Raw genomic sequence first — 15,523 nt, forward strand, 5'->3', positions numbered from 1 at the left:
CAGTAGGGTGTGACAGTAGGGTGTAACAGTAGGGTGTAACAGTAGGGTGTAACAGTAGGGTGTGACAGTAGGGTGTGACAGTAGGGTGTGACAGTAGGGTGTGACAGTAGGGTGTAACAGTAGGGTGTGACAGTAGAGTGTGTCAGTAGGGTGTGACAGTCATCAACACTTTCCTCACAGATTAACTTTGTTTAGCACCCATTTGTTTGGCTTGGTAAAATTCAGGTAAACAATCACTCGAGTGACCCAGTTTTATGTAATTGGTTCTATAAAAACGAAATCCATAACTATTCTGTAACTGGTGGTTCATTTCTCATCCTGCTACAAGTCTTTGTCACAATTTGTGTCTTTTTGTCACCCTACACCAGTTACAGAATAGTTATAGATTTCGTTTTTATAGAACCAATTACATAAAACTGGGTCTCTCGAGTGAATGTTTACCTGTATTTTACCAAGCCAAACAAATGGGTGCTTAACAGAGTTAATCTGTGAGGAAAGTATTGATGTAACAAATAACACAAGAGTTCAAAGTTTGAGTGTCACACCCAAATGTTTACAGCTATTGACTATTCCCTGGATCTTGTGACTATGCATAATTCACCCTGTAAATTAACTTGGATTTAAACCATTTCACTCTGCGAGGAGCATAAGCTGGATCAGTGTTTCAAACAAGTGAAGGAAATTAGTAACATTTCTATATTTATTTAGAACAAACCAGAGTTTAGATTAGAGCAGTGGTGCCCAACTCTGGTCCTCGAGTTACCCCCCACAGTACACATTTTTAAACACATTTGATTCAACTTGTCAACTAATCATCAGGCCCTCAATGAGTTGAGTCAGGTAGATTTGTCCAGGGCTACAACAGAAATGTGTGCCGCTGTGGGGACTGTAGAACTGGAGTTTGGTACCACTGGATTAGGGTATTTGGATAGCTGAAATGGGATTCTATAGTACAGTAGGTCAAATATTTATTTCCTGTTTGATGTACAGTATTTGTGTTTACATGATGTGTGCGTGCACTGCACTGACAGAGTGACAGCTGAGCCACATAAATAATAGATCTGACACAAATAGTCAGCGTTTACTTTTGTCACACACTATGGACAAGACACTATGGACAAGACAATTGGATTCAATGTGAGAAGCATCTGTTGCTGGTGTTCATAATTATATAAATGATTCAGAATCTTATTCAACAGCAAATTTACATTTAAGTCATTTAGATGACGCTCTTATCCAGAGCGACTTACAAATTGGAAAGTTCATACATATTCATCCTGGTCCCCCCGTGGGGAATGAACCCACAACCCTGGCGTTGCAAGCGCCATGCTCTACCAACTGACCCACACGGGACCGTGTAGCAAATGCAAGTAAATTGTCATAACATTCATGAGTGTGAAATAATCTTCCAAACAGTTTTCGCATGATAGTCCCTGTCTGTATAAAGTTATATGTAAGCACCAAATATAATGGCCATGATTAATTAAACTCGCAACAAATGTATTTGATTCGGAAATACATATTTGGCATTGACTTTAAAAATAGCGAAACATGATTGGCTACGGCGAAGCAGACCCCGCCCCGTTGATGACCTTTTCCACTTCCCTTCATTTCCAAACACTTCTCCCACTAGCCAAGAGTAACAACGACCGGACATTTACAGAGCTCTCGTCAGCCAAACATATGGCAAAAATATACGTTGTTCTTTCTTTTTATGTGGTGTGCACTACATTTTAAAAATTCCGCCGAAAAAGAGAAGACGATTTTCCGAAACATTTTCGCCGTTATCTCACGTAAGTATAAAAAGACTTCGATTGAATTTTTGAATTCGAGCTAAGTAAGCTGGCTAGCCAACGCAACATGGCGGGCGCAGTCCTAACCAGCGAACAGGACGCTAACTGCTAGCTAGACACAAGACAGGCGTTTAGCTGGCTAGCTACCTGCTTACCTTTCGATCTGGAAATGGCGCTCTTGTAAATATTTGCACACATTGTTTACCTGTAGAACAAAATAAGATACTATTTGATTAATTATGGCATTAATTTATTTTACAGTTTTGGTAGCTAGGTACGTGTACTTGTTATCGCAATCGTCAATACCGCCGCTATCTTCACGAAACGAGTTCTAGCTACTGTCAAATGTTAAAACGTTTCGCTGTGTCTCTGGAGATTGACAGCCAAATAAATGTTAAGTAGCTACCTACCTCTTAATGTTTATCAGACATCATTCCTTGATCGTTTGCTGTGTTGTAATAAACCAATGACCTAGCTGAACCACTGTGGTAGACTTCTCTAACGCCCAGAAAGCTCCGGTTCTAACTCCCATTCACCAGCTTTGCAAGCGTTATGTCAAAATACGTTCGTTGGTCACCAAATATGGAGTTTCGCTGAGTAAATATCTTAATTTACTCCCGTTACGACTGGTATGTACTTACAAAAAAAAAAGAAGGTATAAATAAAAATGTACAAACAACCGAGAAAATGCTACTTCGTCACCTCCAGGGTTGACTCATGATTGCCACGCTCAGGTCGGAAGTCTACAGCAGCTGAATATATGTGCCGAAGAGGCATTTTATCGATTCATTGTAATATATATATTTAGACATTTTTTGGAAGTACATACAGGCCCGACGTGAGTAAATTTAAGATAGTTGCTCAACGAAACTTTATATTTGGTTATCAATTAATGTATTTTGACAAAACGCTTGCCGAGTTGGTGAATGGGAGTTAGAAACTGGGCGTTAGAGAGGTCTAAAGTACAGTAACAGGTTCAGACCTAGTTACATTGTCTTCATTATGCTTGCTTATATCCTACCCATTCATCATGGTCATCCACGATACGGACTCAAAATACCGCCTTTACTGGGAACCAAAGCAACACTTGCTAGATGACATTAGTGTTTTGCATTGCATGGCAGCATTTTCTCTCCCATTTATTTCTTTGCTTGTCAAAGGACATTGATTAATTATGCTAATAGTCTGTTTTATTGATGTGTATCCAACAGCTTTCAGCCTCAATAAATTAATCTTAAACTCCCCTTGAAATGTTTTCCTAAACATAGTTGGTTACAGTGCTCCAGTAAATGAGTACAGAATGCCATGTTTTGACTTTGTCAATATTTACCTAAACCACCACTGGGTAGTAGCTAAGTACCTAACATTTCGATCCTTCCATACACCACTGTGTAGTGGAAAAGTCACTAACAAATGGTTATTTTAGGGTGAAGTCAATTTCACTCAACATAGCTATGTGTACAGACTTTACCATCAGTATAATCTGTCAATGAATATAATTCGTTTCCAGGTTTATGCAATAGTGACTAGATCTGAACAGACTGTACCCTCTATCCATGCTGTTACGCCTGGCTGACTTTGTTAATGACTTGTCTGGGCCTATAGGCATTTGAGTCACACATTTCCAGTTTCAACACAAACAATCAACAACTTTAAAATAAAAAAAACGTGTTCTCCCCACAGGGCTTCCTCTTCTCTTTACAGGTGTATAACTGCTACCCAGAAGGCCTAGGGGCGGCCCTTTACCGGGAGCGCTTTGACTTCAACGCTGAGCCGCCTTGGGATCCCAGCTGATAGCGGGACACGGCCATCTACAGACTTGCCCATGTAAGCAGAAGCTATTCTGACACTTTCCGTAGGGTGCCTTCAAACCGGACGAACGTATGCGTAAGAAGAGCAGGAACTCGATGGTTTCCAATAAGAGCAGTGTGTTGTGGGAAAGCCTAGTGCTGTTTCGCTGCGTCAGACAACCAGTTGATGTGTTTAAAGGGGCTTGTTTATGTCTACTTTTAGATCAAGCTGACGCCTCTGGAATTAAAGTCAATATTGGACACATCATACACAGTCCAACCCATGTCTCGGCAGGCATGGTGGAAAATACACACATTTTTATCTACTTCTGTCTTCAGATATTTGAAATGTTTGAATAGTATATATTTTTTTGTACTAGCTTGCATGGTTTCTTAAACGAGATTTGTAATAATTAAGGTGATGTCCACCTACCAGCAACATTGTTGTCCTCTGTCTGTGTGTTGCAGGACCCACGGCTCAGTTGCGACTTTGACCTGACTACTACTTCTTTATGATTGTCTGCTGAATACGGTTGAGATGAAAGGACTCGCTGACGAACCAACCCACACGATCGAACTCCTGGAGGGAGGAACCACCCTGGAAGATGTCATCGATGGACACGTTTACGAACAAGCTCTGGTGAGGGAATTGATTGATTTTCACACGATTAGAAGAGCTAAAAGAACCCCGGAGGAGGATTCATGAAAGTCTTAACAATGTGTAAAATCCCCCCCCCCCCCCAAATTCCTTGCCTTGTGGCTGTTGTGCCCTGGGGCTGAACCAATTGCTGTGCTCTGAGGCATTACTCACTCGCATGTCTCTCAGATCTCAATTCTTATAAGCTAATTCCCATCATGAGATCGGGTCCTTCTCACAGGCATCGCAGCTTTGAAGGACTAGTGAAGAGACACCGGAGATACAACGCGTATCCTTATCGAATTCAGAGGCGCACATTGAAGATGTTGGAATTGTCCAAATTTACTTTTCTTCAGGCAACAAGATGAGTGTGTGTGTAACTAGAGCTCGTCTTTCAGTGTGTGTGTAACTAGAGCTTGTCTTTCAGTGTGTGTGTGTGTGTAACTAGAGCTTGTCTTTCAGTGTGTGTGTAACTAGAGCTTGTCTTTCAGTGTGTGTGTAACTAGAGCTTGTCTTTCAGTGTGTGTGTGTGTGTAACTAGAGCTTGTCTTTCAGTGTGTGTGTAACTAGAGCTTGTCTTTCAGTGTGTGTGTGTGTGTAACTAGAGCTTGTCTTTCAGTGTGTGTGTGTGTGTAACTAGAGCTTGTCTTTCAGTGTGTGTGTAACTAGAGCTTGTCTTTCAGTGTGTGTGTGTGTGTAACTAGAGCTTGTCTTTCAGTGTGTGTGTGTGTGTGTAACTAGAGCTTGTCTTTCAGTGTGTGTGTGTGTGTAACTAGAGCTCGTCTTTCAGTGTGTGTGTGTGTAACTAGAGCTCGTCTTTCAGTGTGTGTGTGTGTAACTAGAGCTCGTCTTTCAGTGTGTGTGACTAGAGCTCGTCTTTCAGTGTGTGTAACTAGAGCTTGTCTTTCAGTGTGTGTGTGTGTAACTAGAGCTTGTCTTTCAGTGTGTGTGTGTGTAACTAGAGCTTGTCTTTCAGTGTGTGTGTGTAACTAGAGCTTGTCTTTCAGTGTGTGTGTGTGTGTAACTAGAGCTTGTCTTTCAGTGTGTGTAACTAGAGCTTGTCTTTCAGTGTGTGTAACTAGAGCTTGTCTTTCAGTGTGTGTAACTAGAGCTTGTCTTTCAGTGTGTGTAACTAGAGCTTGTCTTTCAGTGTGTGTAACTAGAGCTTGTCTTTCAGTGTGTGTGTGTAACTAGAGCTTGTCTTTCAGTGTGTGTGTGTGTAACTAGAGCTTGTCTTTCAGTGTGTGTGTGTGTAACTAGAGCTCGTCTTTCAGTGTGTGTGTGTGTGTAACCAGAGCTTGTCTTTCAGTGTGTGTGTGTGTGTAACTAGAGCTTGTCTTTCAGTGTGTGTGTGTGTGTAACTAGAGCTTGTCTTTCAGTGTGTGTGTGTGTGTAACTAGAGCTCGTCTTTCAGTGTGTGTGTGTAACCAGAGCTCGTCTTTCAGTGTGTGTGTGTAACTAGAGCTTGTCTTTCAGTGTGTATGTATGTATTATAACCAGCGCTTGTCTGTTGGCTCTTGTGTTCCCCAGGCTGAAAAGAGTGTGTTTGTAGTGTCTGACCTTGGGTCCCTGATGAGACAGCATGTCCAGTGGCAGCTCACCATGCCCCAGATCAGGCCCTACTACCAGGTCCAGTCCAACAGCAGCCCGGTTGTCATCGAGGTCCTGGCCTCTCTCGGCCTCGGCTTCGTCTGTGCTAACAAGGTGAGTGGTACCTTTTTTTATTTGATCACGTTTTTTTATGGGTGTTTTATGAAAACAAAGATCTAACAGAGTTCTTGAATACCTTTTCATTCTGTCGGCTTTCTCTGTGCCAGTGGGATCACAAACACTAAAGGTAATAAAACATCTGTCACGCTGACCCTCATTGACCCCTCAGGGGTGTGTACTTAGTCCCCTCCTCTACTCCTTGTTCACCCACGACTGTGTGGCCAGGCACGACTCCAACACCATCAAGTTCGCTGACGACACAACAGTGGTAGGCCTGATAACCAACAACGATGTGACAGCCGATAGGGAGGAGGTCAGAGACCTGACAGTGTGGTGCCAGGACAACAACCTCTCCCTCAATGTGATCAAGACAAAGCAGGTGATTGTGGACTACAGGAAAAGGAGGGCTGAAAACAACCCCGTTCACATCGACAGGGCCTGTAGTGGAGCAGGTCGAGAGCTTCAAGTTCCTTGGTGTCCACATCACCAGCAATCTGTGATGTAGTCTCAGGAGACTGAAAAGATTCGTCATGTGTTCCCAGATCCTCAAAAGGTTCTACAGCTGCACCATCGAGAGCATTCTGTCCGGTTGCATCACCGCCTGGTATGGCAACTGCTCGGCATTCCCACCGCAAGGCGCTACAGAGGGTAGTGCGAACGGCCCAGTACATCACTGGGGCCAAGCTTCCTGCCATCCAGGACCTATATAATAGGCGGTGTCAGAGGAAAGACCATAAAAATGTCAGAGACTCCGGTCACCCGAGTTATAGACTGTTTTCTCTGCTACCGCAGGGTAAGTGGTACCGGAGCACCAAGTCTAGGACCAAAAGGCTCCTCAATAGCTTCTACCCTCGAGCCATTAGACTGCTGAACAAAAAATAAAATCACCACCGGACAATTTACATTAACCCCCCCCCTTTTGTACACTGCTGCTACTCTCTGTTTATTATCTATGCATAGTCACTTCACCCCCACCTACATGTACAAATTACCTCAACTAACCTGTACCCCCGCACACTGACTCGGTACCGGTACCCCCTGTATATAGCCTCCACACTGACTCTGTACCGGTGCCCCCTGTATATAGTCTCCACATTGACTCTGTACCGGTACACCCTGTATATAGCCTCCACATTGACCCTGTACCGGTACCCCCTGTATATAACCTCCACATTGATTCTGTACCGGTACCCCCTGTATATAGCATCCACATTGACTCTGTACCGGTACCCCCTGTATATAGCCTCCAAATTGACTCTGTACCGTAACACCCTGTATATAGCCTCCACATTGACTCTGTACCGGTACCCCCTGTATATAGCCTCCAAATTGACTCTGTACCGTAATACCCTGTATATAGCCTCCAAATTGACTCTGTACCGGTACCCCCCTGTATATAGCCTCCACACTGACTCTGTACCGGTACCCCCTGTATATAGCCTCCACATTGATTCTGTACCGGTACCCCCTGTATATAGCCTCCAAATTGACTCTGTACCGGTACCCCCTGTATATAGCCTCCACACTGACTTTGTACCGTAACACCCTGTATATAGTCTCCACACTGACTCTGTACCGTAACACCCTGTATATTGCCTCCACATTGACTCTGTACCGTAATACCCTGTATATAGCCTCCACATTGACTCTGTACCGTAACACCCTGTATATAGCCTCCACATTGACTCTGTACCGGTACCCCCTGTATATAGCCTCCACACTGACTCTGTACCGGTACCCCCTGTATATAGCCTCCACATTGACTCTGTACCGTAATACCCTGTATATAGTCTCCACACTGACTCTGTACCGTAACACCCTGTATATAGCCTCCACATTGACTCTGTACTGTAATACCCTGTATATAGCCTCCACATTGACTCTGTACCGTAACACCCTGTATATAGCCTCCACATTGACTCTGTACCGGTACCCCCTGTATATAGCCTCCACACTGACTCTGTACCGGTACCCCCTGTATATAGCCTCCACACTGACTCTGTACCGGTACCCCCTGTATATAGCCTCCACACTGACTCTGTACCGTAATACCCTGTATATAGTCTCCACATTGACTCTGTACCGTAACACCCTGTATATAGCCTCCACATTGACTCTGTACCGGTACCCCCTGTATATAGCATCCACATTGACTCTGTACCGGTCCCCCCTGTATATAGCCTCCACATTGACTCTGTACCGTAACACCCTGTATATAGCCTCCACATTGACTCTGTACTGTAATACCCTGTATATAGCCTCCACATTGACTCTGTACCGTAATACCCTGTATATAGTCTCCACACTGACTCTGTACCGTAACACCCTGTATATAGCCTCCACATTGACTCTGTACTGTAATACCCTGTATATAGCCTCCACATTGACTCTGTACCGTAACACCCTGTATATAGCCTCCACATTGACTCTGTACCGGTACCCCCTGTATATAGCCTCCACACTGACTCTGTACCGGTACCCCCTGTATATAGCCTCCACACTGACTCTGTACCGGTACCCCCTGTATATAGCCTCCACACTGACTCTGTACCGTAATACCCTGTATATAGTCTCCACATTGACTCTGTACCGTAACACCCTGTATATAGCCTCCACATTGACTCTGTACCGGTACCCCCTGTATATAGCATCCACATTGACTCTGTACCGGTCCCCCCTGTATATAGCCTCCACATTGACTCTGTACCGTAACACCCTGTATATAGCCTCCACACTGACTCTGTACCGTAACACCCTGTATATAGCCTCCACACTGACTCTGTACCGTAACACCCTGTATATAGCCTCCACACTGACTCTGTACCGTAACACCCTGTATATTGCCTCCACATTGACTCTGTACCGTAATACCCTGTATATAGCCTCCACATTGACTCTGTACCGTAATACCCTGTATATAGCCTCCACATTGACTCTGTACCGTAACACCCTGTATATAGCCTCCACATTGACTCTGTACCGGTACCCCCTGTATATAGCCTCCACACTGACTCTGTACCGGTACCCCCTGTATATAGCCTCCACATTGACTCTGTACCGTAATACCCTGTATATAGTCTCCACACTGACTTTGTACCGTAACACCCTGTATATAGTCTCCACACTGACTCTGTACCGTAACACCCTGTATATAGCCTCCACATTGACTCTGTACCGTAATACCCTGTATATAGCCTCCACATTGACTCTGTACCGTAACACCCTGTATATAGCCTCCACATTGACTCTGTACCGGTACCCCCTGTATATAGCCTCCACACTGACTCTGTAACGGTACCCCCTGTATATAGCCTCCACATTGACTCTGTACCGGTACCCCCTGTATATAGCCTCCACATTGACTCTGTACCGGTACCCCCTGTATATAGCCTCCACACTGACTCTGTACCGTAATACCCTGTATATAGTCTCCACATTGACTCTGTACCGTAACACCCTGTATATAGCCTCCACATTGACTCTGTACCGGTACCCCCTGTATATAGCATCCACATTGACTCTGTACCGGTCCCCCCTGTATATAGCCTCCACATTGACTCTGTACCGTAACACCCTGTATATAGCCTCCACATTGACTCTGTACCGTAACACCCTGTATATAGCCTCCACATTGACTCTGTACCGTAATACCCTGTATATAGCCTCCACATTGACTCTGTACCGTAACACCCTGTATATAGCCTCCACATTGACTCTGTACCGGTACCCCCTGTATATAGCCTCCACACTGACTCTGTAACGGTACCCCCTGTATATAGCCTCCACATTGACTCTGTACCGGTACCCCCTGTATATAGCCTCCACACTGACTCTGTACCGGTACCCCCTGTATATAGCCTCCACATTGACTCTGTACCGGTACCCCCTGTATATAGCCTCCACACTGACTCTGTACCGTAATACCCTGTATATAGTCTCCACATTGACTCTGTACCGTAACACCCTGTATATAGCCTCCACATTGACTCTGTACCGGTACCCCCTGTATATAGCATCCACATTGACTCTGTACCGGTCCCCCCTGTATATAGCCTCCACATTGACTCTGTACCGTAACACCCTGTATATAGCCTCCACACTGACTCTGTACCGTAACACCCTGTATATAGCCTCCACACTGACTCTGTACCGTAACACCCTGTATATAGCCTCCACATTGACTCTGTACCGTAACACCCTGTATATTGCCTCCACATTGACTCTGTACCGTAATACCCTGTATATAGCCTCCACATTGACTCAGTATCGGTACCCCCTGTATATAGTCTCCACACTGACTTTGTACCGTAACACCCTGTATATAGTCTCCACACTGACTCTGTACCGTAACACCCTGTATATAGCCTCCACATTGACTCTGTACCGTAATACCCTGTATATAGACTCCACATTGACTCTGTACCGTAACACCCTGTATATAGCCTCCACATTGACTCTGTACCGGTACCCCCTGTATATAGCCTCCACACTGACTCTGTACCGGTACCCCCTGTATATAGCCTCCACATTGACTCTGTACCGTAACACCCTGTATATTGCCTCCACATTGACTCTGTACCGTAATACCCTGTATATAGCCTCCACATTGACTCAGTATCGGTACCCCCTGTATATAGCCTCCACACTGACTCGGTACCGGTACCCCCTGTATTTAGTCTCAAAGTTATTTTGTTTTTTTCTTACTTTAGCTTTTTGCTAATATTTTCTTTACAAAAATCTGCATTGTTGCTTAACTTCTCTAGGGTATGTGGGACGCTAGCGTCTCACCTCGTCAACAGCCAGTGAAACTGCAGGGCACCAAATTCAAAACAACAGAAATCCCATAGTTTAAATTCCTCAAACATACAAGTATTTTACAGCATTTTAAAGCTACACTTGTTGTAAATCCAGCCACAGTGTCCGATTTCAAAAAGGTTTTACGATGAAAGCACACCAAACGATTAGGTCAGAGCCAAGTCATAGAAAAACACAGCCATTTTTCCAGCCAAAGAGAGGAGTAACAAAAAGCAGAAATAGAGATAAAATTAATCACTAACCTTTGATGATCTTCATCAGATGACACTCATAGGACTTCATGTTACACAATACATGTATGTTTTGTTCGGTAAAGTTCATATTTATATCCAAAAATCTGAGTTTAGGCGGGACGCTGTTGTCTCACTTGGCCAAAAGCCAGAGAAAATGCAGAGCGCCAAATTCAAATAAATTACTATAAAAATCAAACTTTCATTAAATCACACATGAAAGATGCCAAATTAAAGCTACACTGGTTGTGAATCCAGCCAACATGTCAGAATTTAAATAGGCTTTTCGGCGAAAGCAAACGATGCTATTATCTGAGGATAGCACCATAGTAAACAAAGAGAGAGAAGCAAATTTCAACCCTGCAGGCGCGACACAAAACGCAGAAATAAAAATATAATTAATGCCTTACCTTTGATGAGCTTCTGTTGTTGGCACTCCAATATGTCCCATAAACATCACAAGTTGTCCTTTTGTTCGATTAATTCCGGCGATATATATCCAAAATGTCAATTTTTATTTGGCGCGTTTGATCCAGAAAAACACCGGTTCCAAATTGTGAAACGTGACTACAAAATATCTCAAAAGTTACCTGTAAACTTTGCCAAAACATTTCAAACTACTTTTGTAATACAACTTTAGGTATTTTTTTAACGTAAATAATCGATAAAATTGAAGACGGGATGATCTGTGTTCAATACAGGATTTGAACAAACTGTAGCATGCTTTCTGGTCATGCGCCTCTATCTAACAGGACACTTCCAGTGACCCTAGTTCAAGATGGCCGTACTTCTTCATTGCACAAAGGAATAACCTCAACCAATTTCTAAAGACTGTTGACATCTAGTGGAAGCGGTAGGAACTGCAAGAAGGTCCCTTAGAAATCTGGATTCCCAATGAAAATCCATTGAAAAGAGTGACCCCCCCCAAAAAAACTGAATGGTTTGTCCTCGGGGTTTCGCATGCTAAATAAGTTCTGTGATCCTCACAGACATGATTCAAACAGTTTTAGAGTCTTCAGTGTTTTCTATCCAAATCTACTAATATTATGCATATCTTATCTTCTGGGGATGAGTAGCTGTCAGTTTAATTTGGGCATGCTTTTCATCCAAAATTCTGCCTACCCTAGAGAAGTTAAGGGCTTGTAAATAAGCACGTCGCGGTTAGGTCTACACCGGTCGTTTTCAACGCATGTAACAAAACATTTTATTTGAACTACACTGTTTCATTGTCCTCTCCTAAAATGGAAGTTATGTTCTAACGTATATGATGTGTTGTCTCAGGCCGAAGTCAGTCTGGCGTTGGACCACGGCGTGCCTCCTGAAAACATCATCTTCTCTGGAGTTTGCAAACAGCTGTCCCACATCAAACACGCAGCCACGAATGGCGTCGACCTCTTGGTGTGCGACAGCGAGACGGAACTCTGCAAGATAGCCCGTTCTCACCCCAATGCCAGGTAGGTGCCCATGCAGACCAGAGTATATCTATTGCACATCTAGGTGTTTCCAGGTTTGTAGTTAACTGGGAAAAGTTGAAGTAATTCAAAAGGGAAAAAAGCTCCTTCACACTTTTTATCAGTATCACATACTGATATGACCATGTCAGGTCTCTGTGAACTATGGAAGAGAGGACCGTGTCAGGTCTCTGTGGACTATGGAAGAGAGGACCGTGTCAGGTCTCTGTGAACTATGGAAGAGAGGACCAGGTCAGGTCTCTGTGAACTATGGACGAGAGGACCGTGTCAGGTCCCTGTGAACTATGGACGAGAGGACCGTGTCAGGTCCCTGTGAACTATGGACGAGAGGACCGTGTCAGGTCCCTGTGGACGAGAGGACCGTGTCAGGTCCCTGTGGACGAGAGGACCGTGTCAGGTCCCTGTGGACGAGAGGACCGTGTCAGGTCCCTGTGGACGAGAGGACCGTGTCAGGTCCCTGTGGACGAGAGGACCGTGTCAGGTCCCTGTGGACGAGAGGACCGTGTCAGGTCCCTGTGGACGAGAGGACCGTGTCAGGTCCCTGTGGACGAGAGGACCGTGTCAGGTCCCTGTGGACGAGAGGACCGTGTCAGGTCCCTGTGGACGAGAGGACCGTGTCAGGTCCCTGTGGACGAGAGGACCGTGTCAGGTCCCTGTGGACGAGAGGACCGTGTCAGGTCCCTGTGGACGAGAGGACCGTGTCCGGTCCCTGTGGACGAGAGGACCGTGTCCGGTCCCTGTGGACGAGAGGACCGTGTCAGGTCCCTGTGGACGAGAGGACCGTGTCAGGTCCCTGTGGACGAGAGGACCGTGTCAGGTCCCTGTGGACGAGAGGACCGTGTCAGGTCCCTGTGGACGAGAGGACCGTGTCAGGTCCCTGTGGACGAGAGGACCGTGTCAGGTCCCTGTGGACGAGAGGACCGTGTCCGGTCCCTGTGGACGAGAGGACCGTGTCCGGTCCCTGTGGACGAGAGGACCGTGTCAGGTCTCTGTGAACTATGGACGAGAGGACCAGTCACTAATGAATTTTTGTAGATGTTGTAAATCTTTCTGTATATTATATTTTTTTTGTCAGCACCACAGGTCAGATTCCTGGGACATATGTAAATGTCCTTAGTGAATAAAGTGAATTGTGCCTTGTTCCTCCTCCCAGGCTGCTGGTTCAGGTAACTACATGGGCCCAGGCAGCAGAGACCAGCATGGAGTTTGGCTGCTCTCTGAAGTGCTGTCGGCGCCTGCTGGAGACGGCCAAGGACCTGGGGGTGCAGGTGGTGGGCGTTACGTAAGTACACATCTTTCATAGTGTAGTTGGATGCTGTTCAATGGTGACCATCACAAGAGGCACTTTTTTCCATTGTAATGATTTAAAGGGTTGCTTCATCCAATATACATGTTTTAGGTTCAATTACTTTGACCTAGAGTTGCCTGTTGGGCTGTAGCGATAAAATTTAACTGTTTGCTTCAGGCAGTAGCTACCATGATTTAGCATCTTCCTAACCCTTACAATCGTATGTTAGAAACACAGTTACTACTGTTTGTACAGTAATTGCAATTGTCTTTGGTTGTGTCTTCAGGTTCCACATTCCCAGCTCCTGCAAGGACCTGCAGGCCTACACCCACGCGCTGTCGGATGCCCGCTGTGTGTTTGACATGGGGGTGAGTAGAGGAGCTGATTACTGGGTATTAAGGGGGGAGATGACATGGTCAGATGGGAGAAACAGGAGCTGATTACTGGGTATTAAGGGGGGAGGTGACATGGTCAGATGGGAGAAACAGGAGCTGATTACTGGGTATTAAGGGGGGAGATGACATGGTCAGATGGGAGAAACAGGAGCTGATGACATGGTTATGAATGAAGTCTGTAGGTTGTCCTCTGATCAGCAAGGTTAAAGTGCCAACCACACCAAAGGACAATAACTAAATGATCCATAACTATATACACGTTGGCGAGCATCCACACCAGCGGCCCTTTATTGTTCTGCGGTATGCATGTTGAAGGGGATGTCGTCACCATTACAGGCAACATCCGTAGCTACCATTACAGGCAGGCAACATCCGTAGCTACCGTTACAGGCAGGCAACATCCGTAGCTACCGTTACAGGCAGGCAACATCCGTAGCTACCGTTACAGGCAGGCAACATCCGTAGCTACCGTTACAGGCAGGCAACATCCGTAGCTACCGTTACAGGCAGGCAACATCCGTAGCTACCGTTACAGGCAGGCAACATCCGTAGCTACCGTTACAGGCAGGCAACATCCGTAGCTACCGTTACAGGCAGGCAACATCCGTAGCTACCGTTACAGGCAGGCAACATCCGTAGCTACCGTTACAGGCAGGCAACATCCGTAGCTACCGTTACAGGCAGGCAACATCCGCACTGAGCTAAAGGCTAGAGCTGCCGCTTTCAAGGCGCGGGACGCTAATCCGGGCGCTTATAATAAATCCCGCAGCAGGCCGCGACCGGGAGACCCATGGCGCGGCGCACAATTGGCCCAGCGTCGTCTGGGTTAGGGGAGGGTTTGGCCGGCAGCGATGTCCTTGTCCCATCGCGCACTAGCGGCTTCTGTTGCGGGCTGGGCGCATGTGTGCTGACACGGTCGCCAGGTGTACGGTGTTTCCCCCGACACACTGGTGTGGCTGGCTTCCGGGTTAAGCTGGCATTGTGTCCAGAAGCAGTGCGGCTTGGTTGGGTCGTGTTTTGGAGGACGCATGGCTCTTGACCTTTGACTCTCCCGAGTCCATACGGGAGTTGCAGCAATGAGACATTTGGATACTATGAAATTGTGGAGGGAAAAGGAGTCAAGGTTTATAAAAATTAAAAATTTCAAAAATCAATACAGGACTAAGATTGAATCGTACTACACCGGCTCTGATGCTCGTCGGATGTGACAGGGCTTGAAAACTATTACGGACTACAAAGAGAAACCCAGCCGCGAGCTACCCAGTGACACGAGCCTACCAGACGGCTCGCTTCGAAGTAAGCAACACTGAAGCTAAGCAACACTGAAGCATGCATGAGTACACCAGCTCTTCCGGACGACTGTGTGATCACGCTCTCTGTAGCCGACGTAAGA

At 45.7% G+C, this 15,523-nt stretch overlaps 1 protein-coding gene across 1 annotated transcript in view; it reads left to right on the forward strand.

Moving 5' to 3' along the window:
• The first annotated feature begins 1,623 nt into the window (after nt 1-1,623).
• Nucleotides 1,624-15,523, forward strand: part of azin1b (antizyme inhibitor 1b) — a 39,834-nt gene continuing 25,934 nt past the window's right edge. Inside the window, exons 1-7 of the mRNA XM_071375270.1 lie at nt 1,624-1,793; nt 3,477-3,620; nt 4,052-4,223; nt 5,751-5,924; nt 12,257-12,429; nt 13,601-13,729; nt 14,022-14,103. Of these exons, the coding sequence (XP_071231371.1) occupies nt 4,122-4,223; nt 5,751-5,924; nt 12,257-12,429; nt 13,601-13,729; nt 14,022-14,103 (660 nt within the window). The 5' untranslated portion in view covers nt 1,624-1,793; nt 3,477-3,620; nt 4,052-4,121. The remainder of the gene's footprint in view (nt 1,794-3,476; nt 3,621-4,051; nt 4,224-5,750; nt 5,925-12,256; nt 12,430-13,600; nt 13,730-14,021; nt 14,104-15,523) is intronic.

Source organism: Salvelinus alpinus, chromosome 29, assembly GCF_045679555.1.
Source record: "Salvelinus alpinus chromosome 29, SLU_Salpinus.1, whole genome shotgun sequence".
In the NCBI taxonomy this organism is placed as follows: domain Eukaryota; kingdom Metazoa; phylum Chordata; class Actinopteri; order Salmoniformes; family Salmonidae; genus Salvelinus; species Salvelinus alpinus.